The 18,819-nt window shown below is 41.2% G+C and overlaps 1 protein-coding gene across 1 annotated transcript in view; it reads right to left on the bottom strand.

Moving 5' to 3' along the window:
- Positions 1 to 527: 527 nt before the first annotated feature.
- The window catches only part of pthlha (parathyroid hormone-like hormone a), a 51,425-nt gene continuing 33,133 nt past the window's right edge, over positions 528 to 18,819 (bottom strand). Inside the window, exons 2-4 of the mRNA XM_083902607.1 lie at positions 6,164 to 6,278; positions 922 to 1,458; positions 528 to 587 (exon numbers count right to left, since the gene is read on the bottom strand). Of these exons, the coding sequence (XP_083758733.1) occupies positions 945 to 1,458; positions 6,164 to 6,270 (621 nt within the window). The 5' untranslated portion in view covers positions 6,271 to 6,278 and the 3' untranslated portion in view covers positions 528 to 587; positions 922 to 944. The remainder of the gene's footprint in view (positions 588 to 921; positions 1,459 to 6,163; positions 6,279 to 18,819) is intronic.

Below are 18,819 nucleotides of genomic sequence, written 5' to 3'. Positions count from 1 at the left end.
GTCAAATACAACAGGTGAGACGGTAAACACACAAACAAACACACAAACAAACAAACAAACAGGTAATGTGATATGACAAACAAAAAAAACAGCAGCAAACAACCAAAAAGTGGACGTGTGAACGGAGCGATTTACGCTGACGATGACGTTTTTCTTCATTACAGTCAAACACACACACACACACACACACACACACACACACACACACACACACACACAATAAACAAATTAATGGTATATATATTTATATATCTAAAGTGCATTATGGTACAAAAATATAGAGGGTCAGCAGCACCTCGATACATTTACAAAATAAATACACCATTCAGACAAAATAAATTACTGCAAAAACAAAAACAATATCCGACATATTGGAATTTTTTTTAACTGAAAAAAAGAAAAGAAAAACAAAAGCAAGGATTCACGAAGATTAAAGTCTTTTTTTTTAATCATATTCTGCGATCTATTCTGCGATATTTAGAATATTTACAGACAATAAATATTTTCCAATTTCTTTCCAAACAATCACTATTACAGGAGACTGTAACACGAGTATTTAGGGGTCCGCCTCGACGGTCTGTGGCATTCTGGGAAAAAAAAGAAGAAAAAATACGATTTAGTTTGAAAAATATGGTAAAAAACGATAATAATTCACATCATTTATAAAATCATTCGATGTATTTTATTTTGAAAAACTACAAAAAATATGGACACAATTTAACGCTGATTCAGCATTTCAATGACGTTAGCATGACGCGTCAATTTATGCTACATAACTATAATTATAATTTCAAATTTTTTAATCACATTAGCAGTTTATATTAAATAAAATAAAATATTTGGAGGTTGATTTTCCCTGTTCTGCCACAGGGGGGCACCGCTTAGCTGCGTTGCCGTAAATCAAAACAAACCCGCGCTCACCTGTGTCAGAGTCTGACAGCGTTTCAAAGCAGCGCCCTCTGCAGGCCGAGCAGGGACCTCCACTCCAGGTGGAGTCCACTGCCGTGTTCTTGGTCCGGCCTCCAGCCGAGCGAACGCGCCCTCCTCTTCCTCTTCTCGCCCTCCCTCCTCTTCCCGGAGCGTCCCTTCTTCTTCTTCTTCCCCGGCGCCTTGAGGACGCCGGGCTTGTACGTCTGCGACTTGTTGGTCTCCTGCGGCAGGTTGGTTCCCTCCTCCTCCTCCAGCCTGAAGCTGATCGGGAGGTCTTTGGTGCCCCCCGGTGGTTTGGAGTGCAGGGTGCTGCCCGTGGTGCTCAGGCTGACGCCCGGCAGCCCGACGCCGGCGCCGCTAGTGCTGCCGCCGCCGCCGCCGACTGCTCCCGTGGTCCGGACGGGAAGGTCGCGTATCTCCGGCGTGTGGACTTCCTCCAGAAGCTCCTGCAGCCACATGCGACGTTTAAAGTCCTGCAACATCCGACCTTTGTCGTGCATCAGCTGAGCGTGACTTACCGAGCGCTTTCTGCAGAGAAAAGAGACGGAATGGTTCTTTAATGACAAACGTCACACACTTTACAAGTACAAGTACAAGTACAAGTACACTGACTCTGATGTACAGACTTACAAGTACACTGACTCAAGTACAAGTTCAGACTTACAAGTACACTGACTCTGATGTACAGACTTACAAGTACACTGACTCTGAAGTACAAGTTCAGACTTACAAGTACAAGTACACTGACTCTAAAGTACAGACTTACAAGTATAAGTACAAGTACACTGACTGAAGTACGGACTTACAAGTACACTGACTCAAGTACAAGTTCAGGCACAAGTACACTGACTCAAGTACAGACTTACAAGTACACTGACTCTGAAGTAGAGACTTACAAGTACACTGACTCTGAAGTACAGACTTACAAGTATAAGTACAAGTACACTGACTGAAGTACAGACTTACAAGTACACTAACTCAAGTACAAGTTCAGACTTACAAGTACAAGTACACTGACTCTAAAGTACAGACTTACAAGTATAAGTACAAGTACACTGACTCAAGTTCAGACTTACAAGTACACTGACTCTGATGTACAGACTTACAAGTACACTGACTCTGAAGTACAAGTTCAGACTTACAAGTACAAGTACACTGACTCTAAAGTACAGACTTACAAGTATAAGTACAAGTACACTGACTGAAGTACGGACTTACAAGTACACTGACTCAAGTACAAGTTCAGGCACAAGTACACTGACTCAAGTACAGACTTACAAGTACACTGACTCTGAAGTAGAGACTTACAAGTACACTGACTCTGAAGTACAGACTTACAAGTATAAGTACAAGTACACTGACTGAAGTACAGACTTACAAGTACACTAACTCAAGTACAAGTTCAGACTTACAAGTACAAGTACACTGACTCTAAAGTACAGACTTACAAGTATAAGTACAAGTACACTGACTCAAGTACAGACTTACAAGTACACTGACTCTGAAGTAGAGACTTACAAGTACACTGACTCTGAAGTACAGACTTACAAGTACTCTGACTCTTAAGTGCAGACCAACAAGTACACTGTCTCACAAGCACAAGTTCAGACTTACAAGTACACAGACTTACAGGTACAAGTATGCTGACTCTTATGTACAAGTACAGACCTAAAAGTACATAGACTCACAAGTACACAGACTTACAAGTACACAGACTCACAAGCACACAGACTTACAAGTACAAGTACAGACTTACAAGTACAAGAACACTGACTCATAAGTACAGACTCACAAGTACACAGACTCACAAGTACAAGTATGGACTCTTAAGAACGAGTAAACTGATTTTCAAGTACACGTACAGACCTGTAAGTACACAGACTCACAGGTTCAAGTAAAGACGCATGAGTACAAGTACAGACTCACAAGTATACTCGCTCTCAAGTACAAGTGTGGACTATCAATTACAAGTACACAAGAACAACTACGAACTCACAACAAGTACTAACTCAACAAATACACCAACTCTTGCAGCGTGTACAATTATTTAAATACACAAAAAACATTTTGGGAATATATTTCTATATTTAGTGATAAATACTTTTTTATTTACTGTCATAATTCAAGTTTAGTGAAGTTTGTGTACAGCACTGGTGTATTTGTATGTATATGTATGTACTGAAGCAGTACTAAGTGTCACCAGCAGAGGGCAGAACAAACAAACAAATAATCAACATCAAAGTTAAATTAAATTTAAATGATTTCAAATCAAAACAAACATTAGAAACATTTGTCTGCACTGCCTTTTCAAAATAAGAGTTTTTTCTAACGCTCTTTCACAATAAATGTGTCTTTTAATAAATTTGACATAAATGTTACTCAAAAATAAAATAACGACTTCAAGGTGAATTAATGTGTGTAAGTTTTAAAAAAATCATTAATTCATAAAAAAAGATGAAAACATAAATTAGGCCTCAGTGAGATTTGAACTCACGACCCCTGGTTTACAAGACCAGTGCTCTAACCCCTGAGCTATGAAGCCACACCTGTCAATCACCGTCCAACAGCTAAAACATACCTCACACCTCACAGGTGGCCACGCCCACCTCACACAGAAAGCAACCAATCAAAACACAGGATGATTTAAATCTTTGTGTGAACTTTACACTAAACCTCATTGAAAAAACACTCAATTTATGCGAGAATCACAAACAAAGCCACGCCCACTGACGCCCAGAGCCGAGGTCGCTTTGGAAACGTGACCTCTGACCTCTGGTGTCATGTTTGGCAGTGACCACACGGTGGTGCTGTTTCTGCGTGTGTGTGTGTGTGTGTGAGAGAACACAGACTGGGAACAAGTCAGAGGTCGAGAGGCAAGCGTGGACCTGAGAAAGAGGAGGAGGAGGAGGAAGAGGAGGAGGAGGAGGAAGAGGAGGAAGAGGAGGAGGAGGAGGAGGAAGAGGAGGAGGAGGAAGAGGACGATGAAGAGAAGGAGGAGGATAAAGAGGAGGAGGAGGAGGAGGAGGAGGAGGAGGAAGAGGAGGAAGAGGAGGATGAAGAGGAGGAGGAGGAGGAGGAGAAAAGTAAAGTTTGCTTTTTCTAAAAACACGTCGTGAAGCCTGGGAACGAGCGAGCGCTAACATCAGGCGTCCTCACACACAAACACTGAGAGTTTTCCCATCATGCTTTGCTCCGCCTACTCCTTCATCTGCCACCGACACACACACACACACACCACAATTCTCAGAAAAAGAAAAAAGATAATAATAATTATAATAATAATAATAATAATAATTAATCATTTTAAAAATGAAGTAAATAATTCTAGATTTACAGATTTTACCTGAAGGCATCATCAAACTCTTTGCTTTAATTCAACTTTTAAAGACGTTTTAAATTTTAAAATTAAAGTTTCAGCTTTAGTCAAAAATCAAAAAAATGTTATCATTTAAATTTCACATTTAATTTAACACTAAATATAAATGAATAATCTGCAAATTCTGATCAATAAAATATATATGAAGAAAACAGTGATGCCTTCACTGTCCGTCTTTAAAAATTAGAATAAACTGTTAGAAAACTATATAATCATCAGAGATAAAAGTGACTTTTTCTGCATTATTTATCAATTTATTGATCATTTTAATCCTTTATATTTTTATAAATGTAGACAAATTATATAGAAAGAGAAAAAACGTGTCAAAAAACAAGAAAAACAACTAAAAACATCCAGGTTTTTGTTGTTTTGTTTTAAATCTGAGACACAGACGCAGGTCAGAGGTCAGAGGTCAGAGGTCAGAGGTCAGAGGTGTACGGCCAACTATGTCGCCACACACACACACACACACACACACACACACACACACACACACACACACACACACACACACACACACACACACACACACCCTTAAAATTCAAAAGAAAACATTTATTCTGTTTGTCAGCGAACGCCTCGTCAGAACCAAGACCAGAAGAGACCAGGACCAGAGAAGACAGACTAGGGAGACAATAGGACGGATTCAAGAACAGACCAGAACCAGGACTGACTGAGAAACACCAGCAGAGACCAGGACCTGAACCAGACTGGGCAAGACCAGTAAAGACAGAGACCACGAGGATAAGCCGGGACAAATTTGAACAATTCAAGAGAGACCAGGACAGACCAGGACAAACGAAGACCAGGACAGACCAGCAGGAACTCTGGACCAGAACCAGGACAAGAAGAAGAAGTTTGGTGGTAAAGTTTATCGCGAAAAAGGTAAACACTCAAGGGACACAGAGGGACAGACATAGAGGGACACAGACATAGGGGGACACAGAAACATAGAGGGACACAGACATAGAGGGACACAGAGACATAGAGGGACACAGAGGGACAGACATAGAGGGACAGAGACATAGAGGGACAAAGAGGGACAGACATAGAGGGACACAGAAACATAGAGGGACACAGACATAGAGGGACACAGAAACATAGAGGGACACAGAGACATAGAGGGACACAGAGACAGAGGGACACTGAGACATAGAGGGACACAGACATAGAGGGACACAGACATAGAGGGACACAGAGACATAGAGGGACACAGAGACAGAGGGACACCGAGACATAGAGGGACACAGAGACAGAGGGACACCGAGACATAGAGGGACACCGAGACATAGAGGGACACAGACATAGAGGGACACAGCCATAGAGGGACACCGACATAGAGGGACACAGACATAGAGGGACACAGACATAGAGGGACACAGAAACATAGAGGGACACAGACATAGAGGGACACAGACATAGAGGGACACAGACATAGAGGGACACAGAGACATAGAGGGACACAGAGACAGAGGGACACCGAGACATAGAGGGACACCGAGACATAGAGGGACACAGACATAGAGGGACACAGCCATAGAGGGACACCGACATAGAGGGACACTGACATAGAGGGACACAGACATAGAGGGACACCGACATAGAGGGACACAGACATAGAGGGACACAGAGACAGAGGGACACAAGAGATACAGAGGGACAGACTCAGATGGACACAGGAGACAGAGACGGAGGAAGTTTTAGGAGAACATGAAAAGACACTGAGAAGACGTTTATCCTGCTTTTTCCCAGAGTTCCTGCTGAGCTGTCAGGTCACACACACACACACACACGCACACACACACACTCACACACCCCCCCCCACACACACACACACACGCACACACACACACTCACATCCTGCCGCTGAGCGCGTCCATCGGTCGTCCAAAGAGCGGCGCCGGCGAGCAGAGCAGGAAGAGAGCGAAGCTCCAGCGCTGCAGAACTCTCCTGGAGCAGAACATCCTGGAGTCTGTGAGGAGACACAAAGACAGACATGAAGACCTGTGGTCAGAGGACAACATCACCACCACCACGTCCACCACGTCCACCACGTCCACGCAGGGACATCTCACTGCTGAGGAACTTACTGTCCCACTGTGATGACTTATGTCCCGTCCTCAGAGCGTCCACTCAAAGAATCCAGGTGAGGACACACGTGAGGACACACGTGAGGACACCTCAGGACAATCGGACGTCTTTAAAAAATCCCCTCAGACGTTTGTGTTATTCCCTCAGAGTGAAAATCCCACGTTGTCCTCCAGGTGTCCACGGGTCAAAGGTGAGACGCTCCAGCTGCGTCTTCTTCTGCTGCAGGTTCTTCTGACTCTGACGGCAGCTTCTGCTGCAGGAACCCTCACAGTCTGAGCGGAGGGGGGGGAGGGACGTCTCAGCAAAGAGGCGGGGCCTCAGCGGCATGACTCCGCCCCCCCTCCCTCACTCTCTCTCTCTCTCTCTCTCTCTGTTTTACACTGAGTGAGGCAGTGAGACAAGTGGAGACAGACAGACAGGAAGGTGGCGCTGGAGCAGCACCGAGCGAGACAATGTCCTCAAGATGTTTGTCAGCAAAAAAAATCCTTTCACTAGTTTTTTTTGGTCACTATATTTCCTTCATTTTTCAGCCGATTTCATCAAATCCCATGTTAAAATATCTGCTTCACTCAGAACGTGACTGATATTCATTTTCTTCTTTCTGACATTTATACTTTTTGATATATTTGACTTTTTCCGCAGTTTTTCTCCCATTGGAAATGAATGGAAAAAAACCCCAGCATTCCTAATAGCTAATCCCAAATACCTCGACCGATTTCAACCATTCAACTATCAAATCGTTCAGCTTCTCACGTACGTCCAGTCTTGTGAAAATCGTGTCAAAATTCTTCTTAGTTTTCTAAATATTTGGGTTTCGGTGCAAAACTCTCCCATTGAAAATGAATGGAAAGTACCCAGCATTCCTAACTGAACTTTCTCAGTAAATAAACATTGAAAAACTTCAAACGATGACTATGAACTTCGAAAATTGTTATCAAAAGACAGATATTAGCTAGTCAGGAATGCTAACTGCTAATCCTGAATACCTCGACCGATTTCAACCATTCAAGTATCAAATCGTTCAGCTTCTCATGTACGTCCAGTCTTGTGAAAATTGTCTCAAAATTCTTCTTAGCTTTCTAAATATTTGGGTTTTGGTGCGAAACTCTCCCATTGAAAACGAATGGAAAGTACCCAGCATTCCTAACTGAATTTTATAAGTTAACTAACATTAAAAACGTTTAAAAACAATAACTGAGAACTTTAAATTGTCGAAATTATTATTAAAAGAAACACGTTAGCTAGTCAGAATGCTAATAGCTAATCTTGAATACCTTGACCAATTTCAACCATTCAAGCATCAAATTGTTCAGCTTCTCACGTACGTCCAGTCTTGTGAAAATCGTCTCAAAATTCTTCTTAGTTTTCTAAATATTTGGGTTTCGGTGCGAAACTCTCCCATTGAAAATGAATGGAAAGTACCCAGCATTCCTACCTGAACTTTCTCAGTAAATAAACATTAAAAACATTTTTAAATGATAACAAAGAACTTAGAATTGTCCAAATGATTATTCAAAGAAACACGTTAGCTAGTCAGGAATGCTAATAGCTAATCCCAAACACCTCAACCAATTTCAACCATTCAAGTATCAAATCGTTCAGCTTCTCACGTACGTCCAGTCTTGTGAAAATCGTCTCAAAATTCTTCTTAGTTTTCCAAAAATGTTGTTTTCAGTGCGAAACTCTCCCATTGAAAACGAATGGAAAGTACCCAGCATTCCTAACTGAATGTTCTCAGTAAACTAACATCAAAAACTTTAAAAAAAAAAACTGAGAACCTCCGATTGTCGAAATTATTATTAAAAGAAACACGTTAGCTAGTCAGGAATGCTAATTGCTAATCCCGAATACCTCGACCGATTTTAACCATTCAAGTATCAAATCGTTCGGCTTCTCACGTACGTCCAGTCTTGTGAATATCTTCTCAAAATTCTTCTTAGTTTTCAAAATATTTGGGTTTCGGTGCGAAACTCTCCCATTGAAAATGAATGGAAAGTACCCAGCATTCCTACCTGAACTTTCTCAGTAAATAAACATTAAAAACATTTTTAAATGATAACAAAGAACTTAGAATTGTCCAAATGATTATTCAAAGAAACACGTTAGCTAGTCAGGAATGCTAATTGCTAATCCCGAATACCTCGACCGATTTTAACCATTCAAGTATCAAATCATTCAGCTTCTCACGTACGTCCAGTCTTGTGAAAATCGTCTCAAAATTCTTCTTAGTTTTCTAAATATTTGGGTTTCGGTGCGAAACTCTCCCATTGAAAATGAATGGAGATGTGGTATGGTAGCTATGGTATGCGATGGTAGGAAATCAAAGGCAGCGACGTGAATACGTTTACATTTCCGCCTGCCAATTACCCGTTCAATTCATTTTTCTCCATTGAAAATCAAAGGATAAGCCTGGCTTTGTTGTTTTCAAGATTAAAACAAATAAATGCCTTAAAATTACAGGCATAAATACATAAATAAGTGAAATAAATAGAGCACAGAGGTGAATTACACACGACCCTGAACCAGAACCCTTCAATTAAACTAATTAATAACAAATGAATCAATTGAAATTCTACGAGGTTTTATTTATTTAAAACTGCTCGACGATGCGTTCATGAACGTCCTGTGAACCGTAAATGATGATTCATTAAAACCGTGATCGTCGAGCGTAAAAAACGTTCGTCATGTGAATAAAACGTCTTTAACGATCACAGCGTCGCCGTTTCTTATATAACGCGCATGTCACGTGACCAGAACGAGCCGCTCACCGTCAGCGGGGGAACGACATCTGGTTCTAAAGGTTAGCCAGCGCTAATACGGAGGACAAGCTAATCATAAATAATTACTCACAGATACAAATGACTCATCTGTTTTCAAGCTAACGAACAAAACAACACGGAAGTTATCATTTTAACAGTTAACGTATGGGCTAGCTAACTGTTAGCTAGTTTACGTTTTTAAGCTACTCTGTGACACAGGAGCTAAGAGATAAAAATAACAAATGTTGAATGCTAACTTGAGCAGGGGAATTAACACTGGTGTTGAAAGAACTTGATAAACAAAAGGAATAAAAAGTGGATAAACAGCCGCTAACGCTAATAGCTTAGATACAGCACAGACAATGTTAATTCAACTGAATTTATTTAACAAATTAAAAGATTAGCTACAATTACTGCACAAAGATGGCGAACACGACGATAGCTTTTAACAGTTAACCTATGAGCTAGCTAACGGTTCGCTGTTTTCTTACCGTTTATTTTATTCCATGTCCGAAGAAAAGCTGCTCTGTGCTACGGGAGCTAATGGTTGCTCGCTAATTGCGCTACTGTAAATATAGCAAATGTTGTAAAAGCAACAGACCGCGCCTTGGCTAGCTGATTAGCATGCTAACTTGAGCAGGGGATTTACCCCTGGTGTTGAAAGAACTCGATAAACAGCAGCCGACGCTAATGTTGGCCAAGAAACAACGCAGATGACGTTAATTCACCCAAATGTATTTCCCAAACTAACAGGTGACCTGTGGAGCGCCCCCTGCAGTGTAAAATCGCGTACTTCACGTTAAATATCACTTATTTTCACTTTATTCTCGGTGCACACATGCGAAGCGTTGATGTCACATGTGTGTGTGTGTAAACATTTTTCCCACAAATGATTTCCACACAGAGAGGTGGTGTGTGTGTGTGTGTGTGTGTGTGTGTGTGTGTGTGTGTGTGGGTGTGTGTGTGTGTTAATTGCAGGGGGCGACAGCTGGAACATATTTTTCTGATATTTCAACACTCGTCAGTCAGTGTTTGTCTGATGTGAGGTTAACTCGGGGAACTAAAATATGACGTAACTTACATCTATTTTTTAACGTACGTTTATTCCTCCATTTTAGCAAATTATTCCACGTTTAGCGACAAAACCCTGATGTGCGCAGTAACCCCCCCCCCCCCCCCGCCCCCCGCTGAGTGGCTCAAACAACCAAACACAACGAGACGTTTCCCCTGGAGGCTTTAAAGTCTGTGAGAAACGCCGTAAAAAATATTGTGTTTTGAGTTAATCACATCGTAAAAATATACTTTAAACAATTCAGGCCGTAAATAAATTCAAAGTATTTTAAATTAGCTTCACTGACTTGACAAGGGTTTTTTTTTTGCTTTTCCTGCTGTGTCTCCAACAGTTAGCTTGCTAACGTTAGCTAACTGGCACTAGCTTTATTTTCAACCTCGTTCTTGGTTGTAAAGTTAGCTCAACATTTGACCTCACAGTGACACAACAGTGTATGGACAATCTACACCTTTGCTAGCGTGTGAGGAAGCTAGGCTAAACGCTAAATCATCTTTATTTTAAAAACAACAACACAACTGTAACACCAAATTAAGCATGCTAAAAAAACACCCCACCCACCTGCGCCATGTTAGCTTCATGCTAACAATGCAAAACTAAAGCCCCAAAAATAATAATTTTCTTTCAAGCAAGCTAACATGCTAGTCTTTGATTTAAGTCAGGTTTTTCAGCAATATTTTCTGTTTACTTTATCAATATAACAAAAAATCATAGTAAATAATGTTTATTTTGACACCTTTTCAACAGGAATTTTCCGTCATAGAGCGTCCTCACTGAAGAGTCATGAGCGCAACGTCTGTTAATCTCCAACAGTTAGCTAGCTAACGTTAGCTAACTGGCACTAGCTTTATTTTCAACCTCACACTCGTGGTTGTAAAGTTAGCTTAACATTTGACCTCACAGTGACACAACAGTGTATGGACAATCTACACCTTTGCTAGCGTGTGAGGAAGCTAGGCTTAACGCTAAATGATCTTTATTTTAAAAACAACACAACTGTAACGCCAAATAAAGCATGCTAAAAAAAACACTGACCCACGCTGTGTTAGCATCATGCTAACAACGCAAAACTAAAGCCCTGGAAATAATCATTATTTTCTTTCTACGCTAGCTAACGTCCTAGCTTAGGCTAAACACTAAATCATCTTTATTTTAAAAACACAACACAACTGTAACACCATATAAAGCATGCTTAAAAGAACCCCCACCCACGCTCTGTTAGCGTCATGCTAACAACGCAAAACTAAAACGCTGGAAATAATAGTTATTTTCTTTCTACGCAAGCTAACGTCCTAGCTTTTTTATTGTCTTTGATTTAAGTCAGGTTTTTACACCAAAATGTTCTGTTTTTACAAAATCCGATAACGTACAGATATTATTATTATTCCAGGACTCCGGACACGCACACACACACACACACACACACACACACACACACACACACACACACACACACAGGTAGAAGAAGAAGAAAAAGGAGTTTTCCTGGCTGAGTTGGCAGCGTCTCACAGAGTCTCGGCCAAGAAAGCTGTTTCACATTCGTTCGTAAATTGCTGCTTTTTGGCACAAACTCCACACGTACACAAAACAAACGCACCCCCACCCTCTCACCCTCTAATACTTCTCACTCTGCTACAGCTCGACAAACGCACACACACATTAATGTGATCTGCACCGATTTACACGCTAATGTACGGAATCCCGAACAGGTCCCAATTCAACCTTTGTATGGTATGCAGAAATATAGAAATATAATGACCTTAAATTGTCATTATCTATTATTTTTTTATTATTAATTAAATATCTATTATATGTATATGTAAATACATATATATATATATATATATATACACAACTATTATTATTATTCAGTTTGAGTGTTTTTTAAATAATAAAAACTTTTTTTAATTGAAATTTTTGCTTCTTAAATGTAAATATTTTCTGGTTTCTTTGCTTCTCATAACAAAAAAAACAACAACATTCAATCCAAATAATTTTGGTTTGTAATTCTAATGTAATTATTTTCTTTGTACGCTAGCTCACATCCTAACTAACTAATTCATTCATTCATTCATTAATTAATTAATGAATGAATTAATTAATTTTATGTTAGCCTAAATGGGAAAAAATAACAAAGAAATCATTAAATCATGAATTATTTTTTGTAATGTAAAAATAGTAACATTTTATGTTCAAAAGTAATACATGTCTGTTAAAAATGTAAATATATATATATATAAAAATATTTGTTGGTATTAGTTGAAGGGCTGTGTTTTGTCTTTTTTTTCTGGTAAAAATAGTTTAAAATTTTTATTTGGCAGTCAAACGTACAGTTTTTGTTAAAAATTGAGATAAATATGTAAATAATAAATAATGTATGTAAATATAAACATATAAATCACCTCTTTGTAAAAAATATGGGGTAAAGTTCAGTATGTGATTAAGGTTTGGTAGGCAGTAAATTCCGATCATGGTTTGATTTTTTTCGAGTTTACGTTTAACAAACTCACGAGTCGGGACGGTGGAGTCACGACTCGGCAGTTTTTCATTGATGTTGTTGCAGATAAACATAAATAAAGAGTTCCATTCCCGCGGCGTAAATAAGCAGGAATGTCGTCGCTCAGCAGCAGCAGCAGCAGCAGAGCGTTTTCATTCCTCGAGCTCTTTTTTTTTTTTTTTTTTTTGGCAGATCAGCGGGCGAACGTGCTTCACGTTAGCGTAGCACGAGATGCTTGCCGAGGCCGGCGCCTGCAGTCTGTCTGTCTGTCTGTCTGTCTGTCTGTCTGTCTGCGCACATGTCGGCAGAAGATGGGCGGACGTGATCTTCTAGTTGTGTCACTCCTGGATCCGTGAGGCAATCGCGTCCCTGCGCTCAATTACATCTGATTATGGTTTGAACGCCGCTGCCAGAAAAACTGGATCAGAACACGGGGGGAAGGACACAAAGTGGTTTCGGAGCACTTTGTGCTCTGTAAACAGTCGTGATGTGCAGCAGCCGCGGCGGCTTTAGCGGCCGTGATTCGATTAGCGTTGAAGCACAGAAAAAATATGTCGCGCCGACTCTGAGAGTTGTTTTCAGGTCAAAAATCTGCGTTTGATGCGTTAGCGACGACACACGTCTGATTTTAGTTTGGAGCGTGGGAGGAAAAAAAACCCCCGACTTCTAACGAGCTAATTTAAAACAAGCCACGCGAAAACAAGCTAACGGCAAATCTGGGCTAATTGAAAACAAGTAATCTCGCACGTGAAAACAAGTCCTGTGAAAACTAGCCAGAGCTTGAGTTTGTGCTGAAAAAAACAAAACGCAAAACTAGCTCAGAGCAAATGAGCAAACAAGCTCACGCTAACTGAAAACACGTTTGTAATAAAAACACTGCAAAACTAGCTTGCAGCAAATGGGCTCACAGAAAATAAGGAAATGCTAATGGAAAACAATCCAGTGAAAGTAAATAAATCATGAGTTATAATAATTAATGCACAGACACAAATACATTCAAGCTAACGTTCACGTTGGTGCGAGAGAGTTTTCTTACCTTTACCAGTGTCCACGTCGCTTTATGATCGCTGCAAATCCAGTGAAGGTCCAGGTTTCTCTGTCCTCTGAGGACCTCTGCTGCTCTGGAGGTTCTCTGAAGGTTCTTCTGCTTCTCGAGAGGTTGTTTCTGCCTCTCTGGAGGTTCTCTGGAGGTTCTTCTGCTGCTCTGGAGGTTCTCTGGAGGTTCTTCTGCTGCTTTGGAGGTTGTTTCTGCTGCGCTGGAGGTTCTCTGGAGGTTCTTCTGCTTCTCTGAAGGTTCTTCTGCCTCTCTGGAGGTTGTTTCTGCTTCTCTGGAGGTTGTTTCTGCCTCTCTGGAGGTTCTCTGAAGGTTCTTCTGCCTCTCTGGAGGTTGTTTCTGCTTCTCTGGAGGTTCTCTGAAGGTTCTTCTGCTTCTCTGAAGGTTCTTCTGCCTCTCTGGAGGTTCTTCTGCCTCTCAGGAGGTTGTTTCTGCCTCTCTGGAGGTTCTCTGAAGGTTCTTCTGCCTCTCTGGAGGTTCTTCTGCTTCTCTGACGGTTCTTCTGCCTCTCTGGAGGTTCTTCTGCTTCTCTGACGGTTCTTCTGCCTCTCTGGAGGTTCTTCTGCTTCTCTGACGGTTCTTCTGCCTCTCTGGAGGTTGTTTCTGCCTCTCTGGAGACCCTGACGGTTCTTCTGCCTCTCTGGAGGTTCTTCTGCCTCTCTGGAGGTTCTTCTGCCTCTCTGGAGGTTGTTTCTACCTCTCTGGAGGTTCTCTGGAGGTTCTTCTGCCTCTCTGGAGGTTCTTCTGCTGCTCTGAATGTTCTTCTGCTGCTCTGGAGGTTGTTTGTGCCTCTCTGGAGGTTGTTTCTGGTTCTCTGAATGTTCTTCTGCTTCTGTAGAGGTTATTCTGCCTCTCTGGAGGTTCTTCTGCTTGTCTGGAGGTTCTTCTGCCTCTCTGGAGGTTGATTCTGCTTCTCTGGAGGTTGTTTGTGCCTCTCTGGAGGTTGATTCTGATTCTCTGAATGTTCTTCTGCTTCTGTAGAGGTTCTTCTGCCTCTCTGGAGGCTTCTGATGAGCCTCTGCACCGTGTGCTTGGTTGTGAAGGTTGATGAGGCTCTTTAAATAAGGGTAATCCCTCCTGATGACATCACACACAGGTCATCACCATCATCACGGCAGCAGAAGAATCAGCTGAGGTGAACTTACTCACTCGCTCCGTCCTCCTCCACCTCCTCTCTCTCTCTCTCTCTCTTCGTCTTTTCCTTCGCTCGTAAACAGAAGCCACAGCTAATGACACGTGTTGTGTTTTCCTTGTTCCTCACTTTGTCGTCACGTCGCTGAGGCGCAGAAATCAAACCTTAACTCAGGCTGAAGCCAGCGAGATGAAAACAGCTCTGTTTTTGTCTGACTTTAAGTCCACTTTATTAAATAATGACCCCCTGTGGTCAGACTGGGTTTGACTGTCGGAGAGTCCAAAACGTGGTCGTAGTGGTTTGGTCCATCACCTCCTCCTCCTCCTCCTCCTCCTCCTCCTCCTGCTGTGGTGAAGCCGACCTTCAAATCTCCAAAGTTCTCCACTTTCCAGTTGTTCTTCTGGTCTGAGGTTCTCTATCTTTAGCCCGAAGAGTCGCGGTTTGGTGTCGCGAAAACAAAACAAACACCAGCACCGAGTCCAAGTTAGACTCCGCCCACTCACCGTTTACATTTAACGTGGTCACAGATTTACGTACCGCGTGTTTTTGTTTTTGATTCACAAGTGAATCATGGATTATCTGATGATAACAGAACAAGAAAAAAAATCTGGATTATGGAGATTTTAAAGGTTCATTAGATCAAAATGAAATAATACAAATGTTATTTATTTAAAATTTATTTGGGTTTAGGGCCCCAATATCACGTTAGGGTTCTCTTCCCACTAGACCATAAAATATTAAAAATGTTTTATGGTCAAATGCCCAAAAACACTGCAAACGAGCTAACAGAAGACAAGCTAATGGAAAACCAGCTAAGAGGAAACACATTTTGAACCCAAAAAACACTGCAAACGGGCTAACAGTAGACAAGCTAATGGAAAACAAGCTAAGAGGAAACACATTTTGAACCCAAAAACACTGCAAACGAGCTAACAAAAGACAAGCAAATGGAAAACAAGCTAACAGGAAGCACATTTGGACCTAAAACACTGCAAACGAGCTAACAGAAGACAAGCTAATGTGAAAACAAGCTAACAGGAAACACATTTAGACCTAAAAACACTGCAAACGAGCTTACAGAAGACAAGCTAATGGAAAACAAGCTAACAGGAAACATGTTTGTAGCAAAAACGAGCTAACAGAAGACAAGCTAATGTGAAAACAAGCTAACAGGAAACACATTTAGACCTAAAAACACTGCAAACGAGCTTACAGAAGACAAGCTAATGGAAAACAAGCTAACAGGAAACATGTTTGTAGCAAAAACACTGCAAACGAGCTAACAGAAGACAAGCTAATGGAAAACAACCTAACAGGAAACACGTTTGTACCAAAAACACTGCAAAACTAGCTCACTGCAAACGAGCTAACACAAGACAAGCTAATGGAAAACAAGCTAACAGGAAGCACATTTGTACCAAAAACACCGCAAACAAGCTAATGGAAAACAAGCTAACAGGAAACACGTTTGTACCAAAAACACTGCAAACGAGCTAACAGAAGACATGCTAATGCTCATGGAAAAAGCCTAAAAATCATTGTTTTATTCTCCACATTCACGCTAATCTGCGTCGACGCGTTAGCAAGAAAACGCTCTTCAGTCCTGGGAAAGGTTTGTCATCTGCGACGCCAGATTAAATCACGACTCCTCATTAAACGCGCGGCCGACGCGTCTGACGCCGTTAATATCAAAGACTAAAGATAGAAGTCGGCTAACGAGGATCATGATGACGCTGACGTTTGTTCTGCTCGACTGATTCTGTTTCTGTTTCTCTCAGATTTACGAGCTTCATCCTCGCAGATGAAAATCCAGCTGTGAAACGTTTCCGTCCGCGTTTATTGCGTCGACGTAAAGATGAAAGTCGTACAACAAACTGAACAAACTGAACAAATAAAACCCGGTGCCCTTTAAACTGAATCCTGTTCGTTTAAATCAAAACAAATTGTTTGTGTTTAAATTAAAGTGTGCGGATCCTGTTAAATTAACGGCAAATAAAGAAAACACGAACCACGTGTGCGACGAATCAAAGCAGCGCTAGCTCAGAGTCAGGTGGTTAAACAGAGATTAAGTGACACCAGGTGACCTGAATCACCTGTGATAGGCTCCGCCCACTGGACTCAACAAAATATAATCTATAATCTATCTAAACCATAATCTATGGTTTAATCAGAAATGTCCAGACGTCGTCATCTGAATCAGAAAAATGTTGATATGTTGTTATGTTGATAAATACTCCACTGATAGCGTCTTAGCTAGCTAATATTTATGCTAACTTCCTGTCAGTCCTGTCAAAGCGACTTTGTTGATGTTATTTTCCGTGTTGAAGCTGAACAAGGATTAGATCTTAACTTTGGTGCTATCACGTTAGCATGACTATCATGTTTGCGTGATGTGCTAGCGCCGACGCGTTAACCCCTTGTGTCATTTTCACAAAATTGTGAGTATGACGTTTCGGAACGCTCAGAAATGTGAATAAACAAATTTGAATGAACTTCTAAAGATATACCCCGTAATTTAGACACACTGGACCTTTAAATAGCTCCTCAAGTAGCTAAGTTTATGCTAACTTCCTGTCAAAGACTTTGTTGACGGTCATTTTTAAATCTGTAGTTGACACCATTAAAGGGTTTTACTTAGCTAGAAGTTAATTTTGGTGCCGTCACATGTTTATGATAACAATATAATATTGTTTACACGATGAGTTAGCGTGAGCGCCCCCTAATGTCGTACTCACAACATTGTCAGTAGAAAGTTTCCCATTTTTCTAAGCTACTTTGCTAAATGTTGGTTATTGTTTAACTACTAAATTGATGCGATGAATGATTTACCTTACTCTAAATCATAATTTGGTTGCGATCGCGTGTTGTTGTGATTGTCATGTAGCCTCTGCGCTAGCTAGCTAATTTTATGCGTTAACGTTCGTGTTTAAAGTCCAATTTTAGTCGGACTAAGACAATTATTTGGTTTTCTTAATGTCATGTAAACACAGTTTCAGGTCAACGGGAAGATGGAATTGATTCAATTCGCACTAGCTTATATAGAGAGACACAGCGCCACCTATGGATGGAATTTTTGATTAAACTTAGATGTAAGCGGGAAGAATTCCCGTGATGTTTTTACGTCGTTCGTAAACATCACCTTCGCGCGTTCATTCGCGTAAACGTATACGTTAAATCGGCAGAAACGCGGACGACGCGCACAAGTTAGTTGTTTTTGTTCGTGTGTGGTGTTTAAATAAAGCCTTTTATCGTTCTCTCGTGTGGGACAATAAAACCATGTCTCGTCCACAGAAGTGGTTTCTCCGTCTGTCTCCCATTCCAGACTCCCATCAAATGTCCTGATCCGATCTGTCAGCGCTCACATGTTCACAATATGCTTTCACTTTGACGCAATAATCCCGTTCGCTGGCTTTTCACGCAGAATAAAGTCGTAAAAAAAAAAAAAAGAGGATAAAACGAAGGGAAAATCGGAGCGAATATCGGATTACGGCGTTTCGCCGGCGTCCTGCGTCTTCAGTCGGTGACAGGTTTAAGGGTTCGTCAAAAACTAGGTCTTAAACCCTCAAGAAGACCCTTAAAGTTCTGAGGAGCAGATTTAACGTCCTCACAGAGAGTTTAGAACGTGTCCTCAGACACGTACTCACACACACACAATGGATTTACATGTCTTCAGAGGACATCGAGTGTAACCTTAACCTACGACGAAGACGGAACCGATGGGACCGAACTAAGACAACAGGACAGCACCGGACTATGAGGACTGGACTAAGAAGATAGATCAAATAAGACTGGACTAAGACAATAGGACAGCACGAGACTATGAAGACAGGATTAAGAGGACAGGATTGAGAGAAGGGGATAGGACTAAGAAGATAGACCGGATGAGACTGGACTAATACAATAGGACTATG

Source organism: Microchirus variegatus, assembly GCF_963457635.1.
Source record: "Microchirus variegatus genome assembly, chromosome: 16".
Taxonomy (NCBI): domain Eukaryota; kingdom Metazoa; phylum Chordata; class Actinopteri; order Pleuronectiformes; family Soleidae; genus Microchirus; species Microchirus variegatus.
This window is presented reverse-complemented; position numbering and strand designations above follow the sequence as displayed.